The sequence below is a fragment of the Scyliorhinus canicula genome, chromosome 11 (assembly GCF_902713615.1).
Source record: "Scyliorhinus canicula chromosome 11, sScyCan1.1, whole genome shotgun sequence".
NCBI classification, from domain to species: Eukaryota; Metazoa; Chordata; class Chondrichthyes; order Carcharhiniformes; family Scyliorhinidae; genus Scyliorhinus; species Scyliorhinus canicula.
The window spans coordinates 98,083,156-98,096,699 of NC_052156.1; the positions used below are offsets into that span (position 1 = coordinate 98,083,156).

The 13,544-nt window shown below is 46.6% G+C and overlaps 1 protein-coding gene across 4 annotated transcripts in view; it reads left to right on the forward strand.

Annotated features, from left to right (window-relative positions):
* washc4 (WASH complex subunit 4) overlaps positions 1-13,544 on the forward strand; it is a 180,805-nt gene that overhangs the window by 114,346 nt on the left and 52,915 nt on the right. For all 4 annotated transcript variants that reach the window (XM_038810878.1, XM_038810879.1, XM_038810877.1 and 1 more), the window contains 2 exons: positions 9,470-9,604; positions 11,419-11,527. In XM_038810878.1, coding sequence (XP_038666806.1) covers positions 9,470-9,604; positions 11,419-11,527 — 244 coding nt within the window. The remainder of the gene's footprint in view (positions 1-9,469; positions 9,605-11,418; positions 11,528-13,544) is intronic.

Below are 13,544 nucleotides of genomic sequence, written 5' to 3' on the forward strand. Positions count from 1 at the left end.
CAGGAATAGTGCCGGAAGACTGGAGGATAGCAAATGTTGTCCCCTTGTTCAAGAAGGGGAGTAGAGACAACCCTGGTAATTATAGACCTGTGAGCCTTACTTCGGTTGTGGGTAAAATGTTGGAAAAGGTTATAAGAGATAGGGTTTATAATCATCTTGAAAAGAACAAGTTGATTAGCGATACTCAACACGGTTTTGTGAAGGGTAGGTCATGCCTCACAAACCTTATTGAGTTTTTTGAGAAGGTGACCAAACAGGTGGATGAGGGTAAAGTGGTTGATGTGGTGTATATGGATTTCAGTAAGGCGTTTGATAAGGTTCCCCACGGTAGGCTATTGCAGAAAATATGGAAGTATGGGATTGAAGGTGATTTAGCGGTTTGGATCAGAGGGTGGTGGTTGATGGCAAATGTTCATCCTGGAGTTCAGTTACTAGTGGTGTACCGCAAAGATCTATTTTGGGGCCACTGCTGTTTGTCATTTTTATAAATGACCTGGAGGAGGGTGTAGAAGGATGGGTTAGTAAATTTGCAGATGACACGAAGGTCGGTGGAGTTGTGGATAGTGCTGAAGGATGTTATAGGTTACAGAGGGACATAGATAAGCTGCAGAGCTGGGCTGAGAGGTGGCAGATGGAGTTTAATGCAGAAAAGTGAGAGGTGGTTCACTTTGGAAGGAGTAACAGGAATGCAGGGTACTGGGCTAATGGCAAGATTCTTGGTAGTGTAGATGAACAGAGAGATCTCGGCATCCAGGTACATAACCTGGGTGGCAACTTTCAGGGATTTAATAGGGCTGTTAAGAAGGCATATGGTGTGCTAGCCTTTATCAGTAGGGGGATTGAGTTTCGGAGCCACGAGGTCATGCTGCAGCTGTACAAAATTCTGGTGCGGCCGCACCTGGAGTACTGCGTGCAGTTCTGGTCACCACATTATAGTAAGGATATGGAAGCTTTGGAAAGGGTTCCGAGGAGATTTACTAGGATGTTGCCTGGTATGGAGGGAAGGTCTTACGAGGAAAGGCTCAGGGACTTGAGGTTGTTTTCGTTAGAGAGGAGAAGGAGAAGGCTGAGAGGTGACTTAATAGAGACATATAAGATCGTCAGAGGGTTAGAGGGTGGACAGTGAGAGTCTTTTTCCTCGGATGGTGATGACCAACACGAGGGGACATAGCTTTAAATTGAGGGGTGGTAGATATAGGACAGATGTCAGAGGCAGTTTTTTTACTCAGAGAGCAGTAGGGGTGTGGAACACCCTGCCTGCAACAGTAGTAGACCCGCCAAATTTAAGGGCATTTAAGTGGTCACTGGATAGACATATGGATGAAAATGGAATAGGTCAGATAGGCTTCAGATGGTTTCACGGGTCGGCGCAACATCGAGGGCCGAAGGGCCCGTACTGCGCTGTAATGTTCTATGTTCTAAATCACTGGGACACGGTGTTCTGCGAGCAAATGAGAGGAACCCAAACCAGGAGCAGAGAGGGTGAAAAAATTAAACTGGAGGGAAAGAAAGGAGAAAAAAGAGATTTTTTAAAAATGCATTTACTGGATGTGGATGTCGCTGGCTAGGGCAGCATTTTTGCCCATCCCTGGTTTCCCTTGAGAAGGTGCCTTCTTGAACCACTGTAGTCCTTGGGGTGTAGGTATACCCACCATGCTGGTAGGGAGGGCATTCCAGGATTTAGACCCAGTGATGGTGAAGGAATGACAATATGGTTCCAATTTAGGATGTTGTAAGACTTGAAGGGGAACTAGCAGGTGGTGATGATCTCGTGTATCTGTCCTCCTTATCCTTCAAGGTGAGATGATGGTGGCGATAATATCACTGGACGATTGATCCAGAGACTCTAGGGCACAGGTTCAAATCCCACAATGGTAGCTGGTGTAATTTCAATTCAATAAAGTAATTGAAAACTTGTCTCAATAATGGTGATCATAAAACTACCATCAGTTGTCATAGCCCATCTGGTTAACCAATGTCATTTCGGTTCAGGGAATCTGACATCTCTGAGGAGAATTGCTGAACAGGGTGGGTGTTCATGTCTGACCAGGTTTAAAACTGCTGGTTTATCCTGAAAAATGTGAAGACCCACTTTTTGTCCAGGCTGTGATTGTATCAGTGATCGAGCCTCAGAAATGGAGGATTAAGCCCAAACCCAAAATGGCAGTGCACCTTGAGGACTGTGTACACAACTGTCACTGTGCGTCGTTGGTGAGCGAGTGGATGTTGAAGGTGATGAATGGGATGCCAATCAAGTGGGCTACTTTGACCTGGATGGTGTTAAGTTTCTTGAGTGATGTTGGAACTGCACTTATCCGGGCAATTGGAGAGTATTCCATCACAGTCCTGACTTATGCCTTACAGATTGTGGTACAGTAAGAAGTCTCCTGAGGAAGGAACAGTGCTCCGAAAGCTCGTGTTTGAAACAAACCTGTTGGACTTTAACCTGGTGTTGTAAGACTTCTTACTGTGCTCACCCCAGTCCAACGCCGGCATCTCCACATTACAGATTGTGGGCAGACTTCGGGGATTTAGGAGATGAGTTACTCGCCACAGAATTTCCAGCCTTTGACCTGCTCTTGTAGCCACAGTATTTAAATGGCTCGTCCAGTTCAGTTTCTGGTCAACAATAACTCCCAGGATGTTGAAGTGGGGGATTCAGCGATGGTAGTATCTTAGAATATCAAGGGGTGGTGGTTAGATTCTCTCTTGTTGAGGATGGTCATTACCTAGCACTTGTGTGGCACGAATGTTACTTGCCACTTGTCAGTCCAAGCCTAGATATTGTCCAGATTGTGCTGCATTAGTACATGGACTACTTCATTATCTGAGGAGTCTGAACATTGTGCAGTCATCAGCGAACATCCCCACTTCTGACCTTGTGATTAAAGGAAGGTTATTGATGAAGATGGTTGAGCCTAGGATACTACCCTGAGGAACTCCTGAAGTGAAATGATATCCTGGGACTGAGATGATTGACCTCCAACAACCAGAACTACTTTCCTGTTGTGCTAGGTATCACTCCAACCAGGGAAGAGTTTACCCCCGATTGTCATTTTCTCCAAGTTTCACCTGAGGAAGGAGCAGTGCTCCGAAAGCCCGTGTTTGAAACAAACCTGTTGGACTTTAACCTGGTGTTGTAAGACTTCTTACTGTGCTCACCCCAGTCCAACAGCGGCATCTCCACATCATTTTCTCCAAGTTTGCTGGGGCTCCTGGATGCAATATTTGGTCAAATGCTGCCTTGAAATCAAGGGCAGCCACTCACTCCTCACCTCTGGAGTTCAGCTTTTGTCTATGTTTGGACCAAGATTGTCAGGAACTGAGTGGCCCTGGTGGAACCCAAACTGACCGTCAGTGTCAGTAAGCAAGTGCCACCTGATGGCTCTGTTGATGACCTTTTCCATCACTCATCACTATATTGATGATCAAGAGTAGACTGATTGGCCGGGTTGAATTTGTCCTGCTTTTTCAGTATAGGACATATCTGGGCCATTTTCCGCATTTCTAGGTGCTTTAGCTTTACTGGCACAATTTGACTAAGGGTGTGGCACGTCCTGAAGCACAAATCTTCTATACTATTGCCAGAATATTATCAGACCCATAGCCGTTGCAGTATCCAGTGCCTTCAGCCGTTTCTTAATGAGGGGATATGCCTGGCTATGGGGTTACAGATTTTGATTCAGTACAATTCTGCTGCTGCTCGTGGCCCACAGTGCCTCATGGTTACTCAGTCTTGAGTTGTTAGATCTGTTTGAAATCTGCTTAATTTAGCACGGCGATAGTGCCACAACACAATACAGGTTATTCTCTAAGTGAAAATGGGCACTGGCACCAGGGAGGGAACATGCCATCCTGGAATCTCTTCTGTGGCCGCAGAAACGCCTGTCTGATCTCCTACCACTATAGCCCTGCTGTTCACCCTTCTTCCGTTTTGTGCAGCAGACCGATCCATGCTGTGAAGCTGGCTGCTGGTGATTCCCCTGCTTAGTCATCTTCCCCAACAGTATCCAAAACTGTATATCTGTTAGAATGGGGGATGGCCCCAGGGGACTCCTGCATTCCCTGCCTTCCTCTACTCTGCTTGGTAGTCACCCATGCGCTTTCTGCTTGTTCAGTCTTCACCTGAAGTGTGACCACCTCACTGAATATGCTATGCATGACTTGATAGTGTCACAGATGCTCCATAGTGAATCTACCCTCCCCTCCAAAATACGGTCAGCAGTAGCTGCAGTTGGACGCACTCCTTGCACACGTGGCCACCGGGGACAGCTGAATCAAATGGTCATTGGATAGACATATGGACGATAAGGGAATAGTGTAGATGGTTTCACAGGTCAGCGCAACATCGAGGGCCAAAGGGCCTGTACTGCGCTGTTATGTTCTATGATTTGCCACATAGCACAGTGTAAGCAGAGTGAAGTGGCCCACAATCAATAGATCAGATCTAAGTTCTGCAGTCCTGCCACATCAAATTGTGAATGGTAGTGGAAAAATAAATAACCCAATGGAGGTGAAAACTTCATACAAATCTCTATCTTCAATGATTGACATCAGTGAAAAGGACAGCCCTCTTCAGCCAGAAGTCAAAAGTGGATGATCCACTTTGACCACCAGCATGACCAAAGTCAGTCTTTAGCCAATTTGATTCATGCCACATAATATCAAGAAACGGCTGAAGGCACTGGATACTGCAAACGCTATGGGCCCTGACAATATTCTGGCAAGAGTACTGGAGACTTGTTCTCCAGGACTTGCCACACCCCTAGCCAAGATGTTCCAGTACAGATACAAACCTGGCATCTAACCAGTAAATTGGAAAATTGCCCAGGTATCATAGATTATTATCATAGAATTTACAGTGCAGAAGGAGGCCATTTGGCCCATCGAGTCTGCACTGGCTCTTGTACACAAATGTATGTCCTCTGCACAAAAAATAGGACAGTCCAACCCGACCAATTCCCTGTTCGCTCTCGATCACAGTAAAGTGATGGAAGGGTTCATTAACTGTGATATCAAGCAACACTTGTTTTGCAATAAACTGCTCACTTATGGTCAGTTTGGGTTCCACCAGGGTCTCTCGGCTCCTGACCGCATTACAGACAAACATGGAAAAAAAGTTGAACTCCAGAGATGAGGTAAGAGTGACTGCCCTTGATATGAAAGCATCATTTACCAAATATGGCGTCAAGGAGCCCTAACAAAACTGGAACCAATGAGAATCAGACTAAAGCTCTCCATTGGTTGGGGTCATACCTGGCACAAAGAAAGGTGGTTGTGGTTGTTGTAAGTCAATCATCTCAGTCCCAGGACATCACTGCATGAGGTCCTTAAGGTAGAGTCTTCGGCCCAACCAGCTTCATCTGCTTCATCAATGATCTTCTTTCCATCATAAAGTGAGGGGATAGATGGGAAAATGGAACTCAGCATGAAACAGATCAGCCATTGAATAGCAGAGCATGCTCAAGGGGCCAAAAGTCCTGCTGCTGTTTTGTATGTTTGTATGTAGTTGGGCATATTCGAGAGTTACAAGTTAGCTAGGAAGGACCTAAAGAGAGAGCTAAGAAGAGCCAGGAGGGGGCATGAGAAGTCTTTCGCAGGTAGGATCAAGGATAACCCTAAAGCTTTCTATAGATATGTCAGGAATAAAAGAATGACTAGGGTAAGAGTAGGGTCAGTCAAGGACAGTAGTGGGAAGTTGTGCGTGGAGTCCGAGGAGATAGGAGAGGTGCTAAATGAATATTTTTCATTAGTATTCACACAGGAAAAAGACAATGTTGTCGAGGAGAATACTGAGATACAGGCTACTAGACTAGAAGGGCTTGAGGTTCATAAGGAGGAGGTGTTAGCGATTCTGGAAAGTGTTAAAATAGATAAGTCCCCTGGGCCGGATGGGATTTATCCTAGGATTCTCTGGGATGCTAGGGAGGAGATTGCTGAGCCTTTGGCTTTGATCTTTAAGTTATCTTTGTCAACAGGAATAGTGTCGGAAGACTGGAGGATAGCAAATGTTGTCCCCTTGTTCAAGAAGGGGAGTAGAGACGACCCCGGTAACTATAGACCAGTGAGCCTTACTTCTGTTGTGGGCAAAGTCTTGGAAAGGTTTATAAGAGATAGGATGTATAATCATCTGGAAAGGAATAATTTGATTAGAGATAGTCAACACGGTTTTGTGAAGGGTAAGTCGTGCCTCACAAACCTTATTGAGTTCTTTGAAAAGGTGACCAAACAGGTGGATGAGGGTAAAGCAGTTGATATAGTGTATATGACTTTCAGTAAAGCGTTTGATAAGGTTCCCCACGGTAGGCTATTGCAGAAAATATGGAGGCATGGGATTCAGGTTGATTTAGCAGTTTGGATCAGAAATTGGCTAGCTGGAAGGGTGGTGGTTGATGGGAAAAGTTCAGACTGGAGTCCAGTTACTAGTGGTGTACCACAAGACTCTGTTTTGGGGCCACTGCTGTTTATCATTTTTATAAATGATCTGGAGGAGGGCGCAGAAGGATGGGTGAGTAAATTTGCAGATGACACTAAAGTCGGTGGAGTTGTGGACAGTGCGGAAGGATGTTACACGTTACAGAGGGACATGGATAAGCTGCAGAGCTGGGCTCAGAGGTGGCAAATGGAGTTTAATGCAGAAAAGTGTGAGGTAATTCATTTTGGAAGGAATAACAGGAAGACAGAGTACTGGGCTAATGGTAAGATTCTTGGTAGTGTGGATGAGCAGAGAGATCTCGGTGCCCATGTACATAGATCCCTGAAAGTTGCCACCCAGGTTGAGAGGGTTGTTAAGAAGGGGTACGGTGTGTTAGCTTTTATTGGTAGAAGGATTGAGTTTTGGAGCCATGAGGTCATGTTGCAGCTGTACAAAACCCTGGTGCGGCCGCATTTGGAGTATTGTGTGCAGTTCTGGTCGCCACATTATAGGAAGGATGTGGAAGCATTGGAAAGGGTACAGAGGAGATTTACAAGAATGTTGCCTGGTATGGAGGGAAGTTCATATGAGGAAAGGCTGACGGACTTGAGGCTGTTTTCGTTAGAGAGAAGAAGGTTAAGAGGGGACTTAATTGAGGCATACAAGATGATCAGAGGATTAGATAGGGTGGACATCGAGAGCCTTTTTCCTCGGATGGTGATGTCCAGCACGAGGGGACATAGCTTTAAATTGAGGGGAGATAGATATAGGACAGATGTCAGAGGTAGGTTCTTTACTCAGAGAGTAGTACGGGCGTGGAATGCCCTGCCTGCAACAGTAGTGGACTTGCCAACACTAAACGCATTCAAATGGTCATTGGATAGGCATATGGACGATAAGGGAATAGTGTAGAGGGACTTTAGAAGGGTATCACAGGACGGTGCAACATCATGGGCCGAAGGGCCTGTACTGCACTGTAATGTTCTATGTTATCTAAGATAGGAGCAGGAGGAGGCTTTTTGGCCTTTCGAGCCTGCTCTGCCATTCATCACAATCATGGCTGATGATCCAACTCAATAGCCTAGTCCTGCTTTCTCCCCATAGCCTTTGATCCCATTCTCATTTCACAGGTCGGCACAACATCGAGGGCCGAAGGGCCTGTACTGCACTGTAATGTTCTATGTTCTATACTCCAATGTTCAGCATCATTTGCAACCCATCCGATACTGAAGCAGTCCATGTCCAAATACACCAAGACCTAGACAATATCCACAATTCAGCTGACAAGTAGCATTAATGCCACACAAGTGCCACGCAATCTCTGGCAGAAGAGAATCTGACCACTACCCCTTGACATTCTATTGCATTAGCATCACTGAACCCCCCCACTAGCAACAATAAACCTGGGGTTTACTGTTCGCCAGAAACTGAACTGGACCAGCCATATAAATACTGGGCTACAAGAGCAGATCAGGCTGCGAGTCCTGTGCCGGGAAACATCCTCCTGACTCTCCAAAGCCAGTCGAACACCTACAAAGCACAAGTCAGGAGTGTGATGAAATATTCTCCACTGGCTGGATGAGTGCAGCACCCACTCCCTCAACCATTGACTGTTACAATCTGGTTAGGAGCCAGTATTGTTTTTGTGGAAAGTAGACAAAGTTTGAAACCCTTACAAGGGGTCACGATTTCAAGGTGAGAGGGGGAAAGTTTAAGGGAGATGTGCGTGGGAAGTATTTTACGCAGAGGGTGGTGGGTGCCTGGAACGCATTGCCAGTGGAGGTGGTAGATGCAGGCATGATGGCATCATTTAAGATGCATCTAGACAGATATATGAACGGGCGAGGAACAGAGGGAAGTAGACCCTTGGAAAATAGGCAACAGGTTTAGATAAAGGATCTGGATCGGCGCAAGCTGGGAGGGCCGAAGGGCCTGTTCCTGTGCTGTAATTTTCTTTGTTCTTTGAGAATAAAGCCCAAGATTCCACGACTTTAAACAAACAAATCAATTTATCTTGTATTGACCTTGTATTTAATTTATCAACTATCTATCTTGTACTCTAACATTCTGGTAAATATGAATTAACATGCAAACTGTGGCCAAACACATCATAGTGCACACTGGGCTGGACAACTGGTTTGTGATGCAGGATGCGACCAACAGCGTGGGTTCTCGTACTGGCTGAGGTTATTCATGAAGACCCCGCCTTCTCAACCTTGCTCCTCGCTTGAGGTGTGATGACCCTCAGGTTAAATTACCAGCAAACCTCTCTCCCCCTCAAAGGGAAAAGCAGCCCATGGTCATCTGGGATTATGGTGACTTTACTTTTAGTGCATGTTAAATGGCAGATGTGACCAAGACAAATCCCAGGGAATGTCAGTGACCATTGAGATTCTCGAAATCTTGATAACACTGTCCCCCTAGTGAGGATTTCAACTCGCTGCTTTTGATGATCTCTCGTGTGAATTCCCTCAAAAGCCTCTTGTGACAGACTGCCTCAATGACTGTTCACCCCCCTCCCCCGATGTTTCAATCTGCTCCTGAGACTGTGTTCCACGAGAATCACAAAGCTGCACTCCCACCTGCAATTACAATTCTAGCTATTTCACAGACCGCTAGCTTCACGGAGCTGCTGCTGTCACTGGGTTGCTCTGAACTCTACTGTCATGGCTACGCCAAACTATTAATGACTCCCAGGGCTTATCTGAGTTCTGAATGCCTGGTATGAAGCCTGGGACCTTTTTCCACCTTCACCTTTTTGTGTCGGTGTGTGTCTGTGTGGGGTGGGGGTGGGGGGCCTCTGTGTGTTGGGGGCCTCTGTGTGTTGGGGATGGGGTCTGGGTCTGTGAAATGGCTAGTGGTGATTTGTATGCACCAGCCAGGATGGAGTGGTCCATCTGCCACAGACAACAACAGATCCAGAGAGAATTATTTCTGTGCATGCTGTTGGTATCCGAGTGCTTCGCTGAAGTGTCTCATTGTATATGAGTAATTTGACATTTAACGCTTTCATACATTGATCACTCAAAATTGTCCTTCCAATTTTTGTTTCAGGTGAATTTCACATACCAATTTCTGAGGAAAAAGTTTTATATTTTCAGCCAGTTCATGTATGATGAACACATCAAATCTCGTCTCATCAAAGATATTCGATCCTTTAAGGAGACAAAGGACCAAAATGATCAAAAGGTATCAGTAGTCTTTCTGAAGTATTGAAATTCAGTTAATTTTGTGTTTAATATCCTTGAAGGTGCAATGTGTTTCAGCAGTACATTCCAGGTGATCAGGTTAGGTGTCAGCTGAAAGGCAGGTTGGGGATCCAAATGTAAAATGTACCAACATTTGTACTTACTGATCCATTAAAAGCAGCAGTCTCTCGCCTATGGGAGGAAGAATAAGTGGGAAGTGGAGAAATGTAGAGCAAAAATTAACATAGTAGTCTGACCACAGCACGCCAATTTACAGCCTTCGTAGAAAAATGGAGTTGTGGGATATGATCCCTGAAATCTGTTTTTTAAAAAACCCTGAAAAATACCATGTAATTACGAAGTGAGTTGTTCACTACATTGTTGGCTTTGCTACTTGATTCAGTCATAGTCTGGTCATATAATTTCAAATAATTGGTGAAAGGATTAGAGGGGAGTTGAGAATTTTTTTGACCTAGAGGGTGGTGGGTATCTGTGCTCACTGTCTGAAACAGCGGCAGAGGCAAAAAACCCTCATTGCAATATAAAAAAATACTTGGTGACCTACAGGGCTGCAGACCAAAAGCTGGAATGTGGAATTAGCTAGGATAGGCCTTTTTCAGCTGGCAAGGACATAGGGCGAGATTCTCCCATATGGGGAGAAATCGTACGGCTGGCGTCAAATCCGGGCGCGTTTGACGCCAGCCCCCCCCCCTTCCCGACCGGGAACCGATTCTGGTCCCCGGTCGGGGCTAGCATCCCGACGCCGTAAACTCCGGCATCGCGGGCTTAACGAATTTCGTTAAGCCCGCTTGCCAGAGTTAGCGCCGGCTGACGCGTCATATGACGTCAGCCGCGCATGCGCGGACTGGAAGACTCCAACCCGCGCATACGCGGATGACGTCATCGCGTATTTGCGCGAAACCCGCGCATGCGCGGGCCGGGATGCCCCTCAGCCGCCCCGCAAATGGATACTGCGGGGCGGCGGAAGGACAAATAGTGCGCGGGCATCGGGCCCGCTGCCCGCGATCGGTGCCCACCGATCGCGGGCTCATGGCACCCTTGGCACGGCCGTGGTACTGCCGTGCCAATCAGTGCCATGGTTATAAAAAGCGAGAGTTTACGGCCGTTTTTACGAACGGCCAGACCAGGTGTGTTTGCCGTTCGTAAAAGCAGCCGTAAAGGGCTGGGAACTCGGCCCATCGATCAGCTGAGAATCGCTGCCGGCCGTAAAAAAACGGCGGCAGCGATTCGTATCGGGAGTCGGGCGTGGGGGGGGGGGGGGGGGGGGGGGGGGGGGGAATAGCGGGAGGGCGTCGGAACAGCGTGGCCGTAAAATTTTACGAGCCACGCTATTCTCCGCACCGTCGGGAGTGCGGAGAATCTCGCCCATAGAATTTACAGTGCAGAAGGAGGCCATTTGGCCCATCGAGTCTGCACCGGCTCTTGGAAAGAGCACCCTATCCAAGGTCAACACCTCCACCCTATCTCCATAACCCAGTAACCCCACCCAACACTAAGGGCAATTTTGGACATTAAGAGCAATTTATCATGGCCAATCCACCTAACCTGCACATCTTTGGACTGTGGGAGGAAACTGGAGCACCTGGAGGAAACCCACGCACACACGGGGAGTACGTGCAGACTCCGCACAGACAGTGACCCAAGCCGGAATCGAACCTGGGACCCTGGAGCTGTGAAGCGATTGTGCTATCCACAATGCTACCGTGCTGCCCTTATTAACATGATGAGCCACAGCACTTCCTCCTGTGCCAAAACACTTTGCGTTTCAATGAACCAACTTACTCTTGTTCACAGTATCCTTTTGACCGTGCAGACAAGTTTAATCGAGGCATCAGAAAACTTGGGCTAACTCCAGAGGGACAGAGTTACCTTGACCAGTTCAGGCAGCTCATTAGCCAGATAGGTAAGTAACTGAAATAATTTTTTCAATGCATGTAAAGTAATGCTATTGCCACATTCCTCTTTTGTTTCGAGATACAGATTGTAATTTGCTGTAATTTTTAAAAGATGCTCTTCTGATGTAAGGATGAGTTAGGGTCCCTACGGACTTGGCAAAAGTTAGCAGTGGTCTGTTAAGGATAGATTTATGTCTGTTCAGGGCCTTTTAATAGAGATGGCGTCTTACGATCTCGGGCAAGACCCCCACAGTTGCTAGGATATCGGACAGAAATTCCAATATTTTATTTAATTTGTAATACTGTGAGAAAAGGATACTTTGCTCCAGGAGTGATTCCACGGACAAATAGGGATATGATATATAGTGAAAATCGGCACCTGTTTGGGTACACTGAGGGAGAACTGAGAATGTCCAATTCACCTAACAGCATGTCTTTTGGGACTTGTGGGAGGAACCCGGAGCAAACCCACACAGACATGGGAAGAACGTGCAGACTCCGCACAGACAATGACCCAAGCCGGGAATCGAACCCGGGTCCGTGGGGCTGTGAAGCAACAGTGCTAACTACTGTGCTACCGTGGTGCCCTGGAACGTGAAACGCTAACTTCTAACTGTTATCTTTTAACTCCACTGAAGCAAAAAACCATCTCCGGTCAAAGTCCACTTTTAAATACAGTTAGCCAACGCAATAATTACTTGCTGTAAAGAGATGTCTTGGATAAATCACTTTGAAAAAGAGCGATCCTTCAGGAACAAGCTGCAAATTCTTGTCTGTGTCACCCACTGTTTAACTTGGCAGCCTAGGGCAGCACTGTGGTGCAGTGTTTAGCACTATTGCCTCACTGTGCCGAGGTCCCAGGTTCGATCTCGGCTTTGGGTCACTGTCCGTGTGCCTTGTGGAGTTTGCACATTCTTGCCGTGTTTGTGCGGGTTTCGCCCCCACACCCAACGATGTGCAGGTTTGGTGGATTGGCCACGCTAAATTGCCCCTTAATTGCAAAAAAATTAATTGGGTACTCTGAATTTATTTTTAAAAACCTGGCAGCCTTTTCAGAAACTACCGTTATGTTCACAGGCAAAATATTTTTAACTAAACTGTTTTGAGAAAAGCGACTGGTCTGTTCACAGTGAAATCATAGAATCATAGAATTTACAGTACAGAAGGAGGCCATTTGGCCCATCAAGTCTGCACCGGCTCTTTGAAAGAGGACCCTACCCAGGCCCACACCTCCACCCTATCCCCATAACCCAGTAACCTGACCCAACACTAAGGGCAATTTTGGACACTAAGGGCAATTTAGCATGACCAATCCACCTAACCACTGTGCTACCGTGCTGCCCTATGTTTAACTGAATTAAAACTCAACACTTTAGGTTTTAGAATACTCATGGACAAAGACGAGAGTGGTCCTAAAGGAAGAGTGCTAAATTGGGAAAAGGCCGAATGTAACAAAATTCGGCAGGAGCTAGGGAATGTGGACTGGGAGCAGTTTAAGGGTAAATCCGCATTTGAAATGTGGGAGTCTTTCAAGGAAAGATTGATTAGAGTGCAGGACAGACATGTCCCTGTGAAAATGAGGGATAGAAATGGCAAGATTAGGGAACCATGGATGACGGGTGGAATTGTGAGACTAGCGAAGATGAAAAAGGAAGCATACATAAGATCGAGGCAACTAAAAGCTGATGAAGCTTTGGAGGAATATTGGGAAAGTAGGACGAATCTCAAACGCGCATTAAAGAGGGCTAAAGGGGTCATGAAATATCTTTGGCTAACAGGGTTAAGGAAAATCCCAAAGCCTTTTATTCGTATACAGTGGTCCCCCGTTATACCGCGCTCCGCAATACCGCGGTTCGCGATATACCGCGGGGGGGGCTTATGGACCCCAACTGTCAGTTGTGTCAATTTCAGCGGCCGGCTCACTTTGATCCGGAGAGGGAAGCTGCTCTCACTGAAGCAATCAGCCGGCCGCTGAAATTGACACTGCCCACTGCTCTCTCCCTCCAATCCAACTTTTAAGTTTTA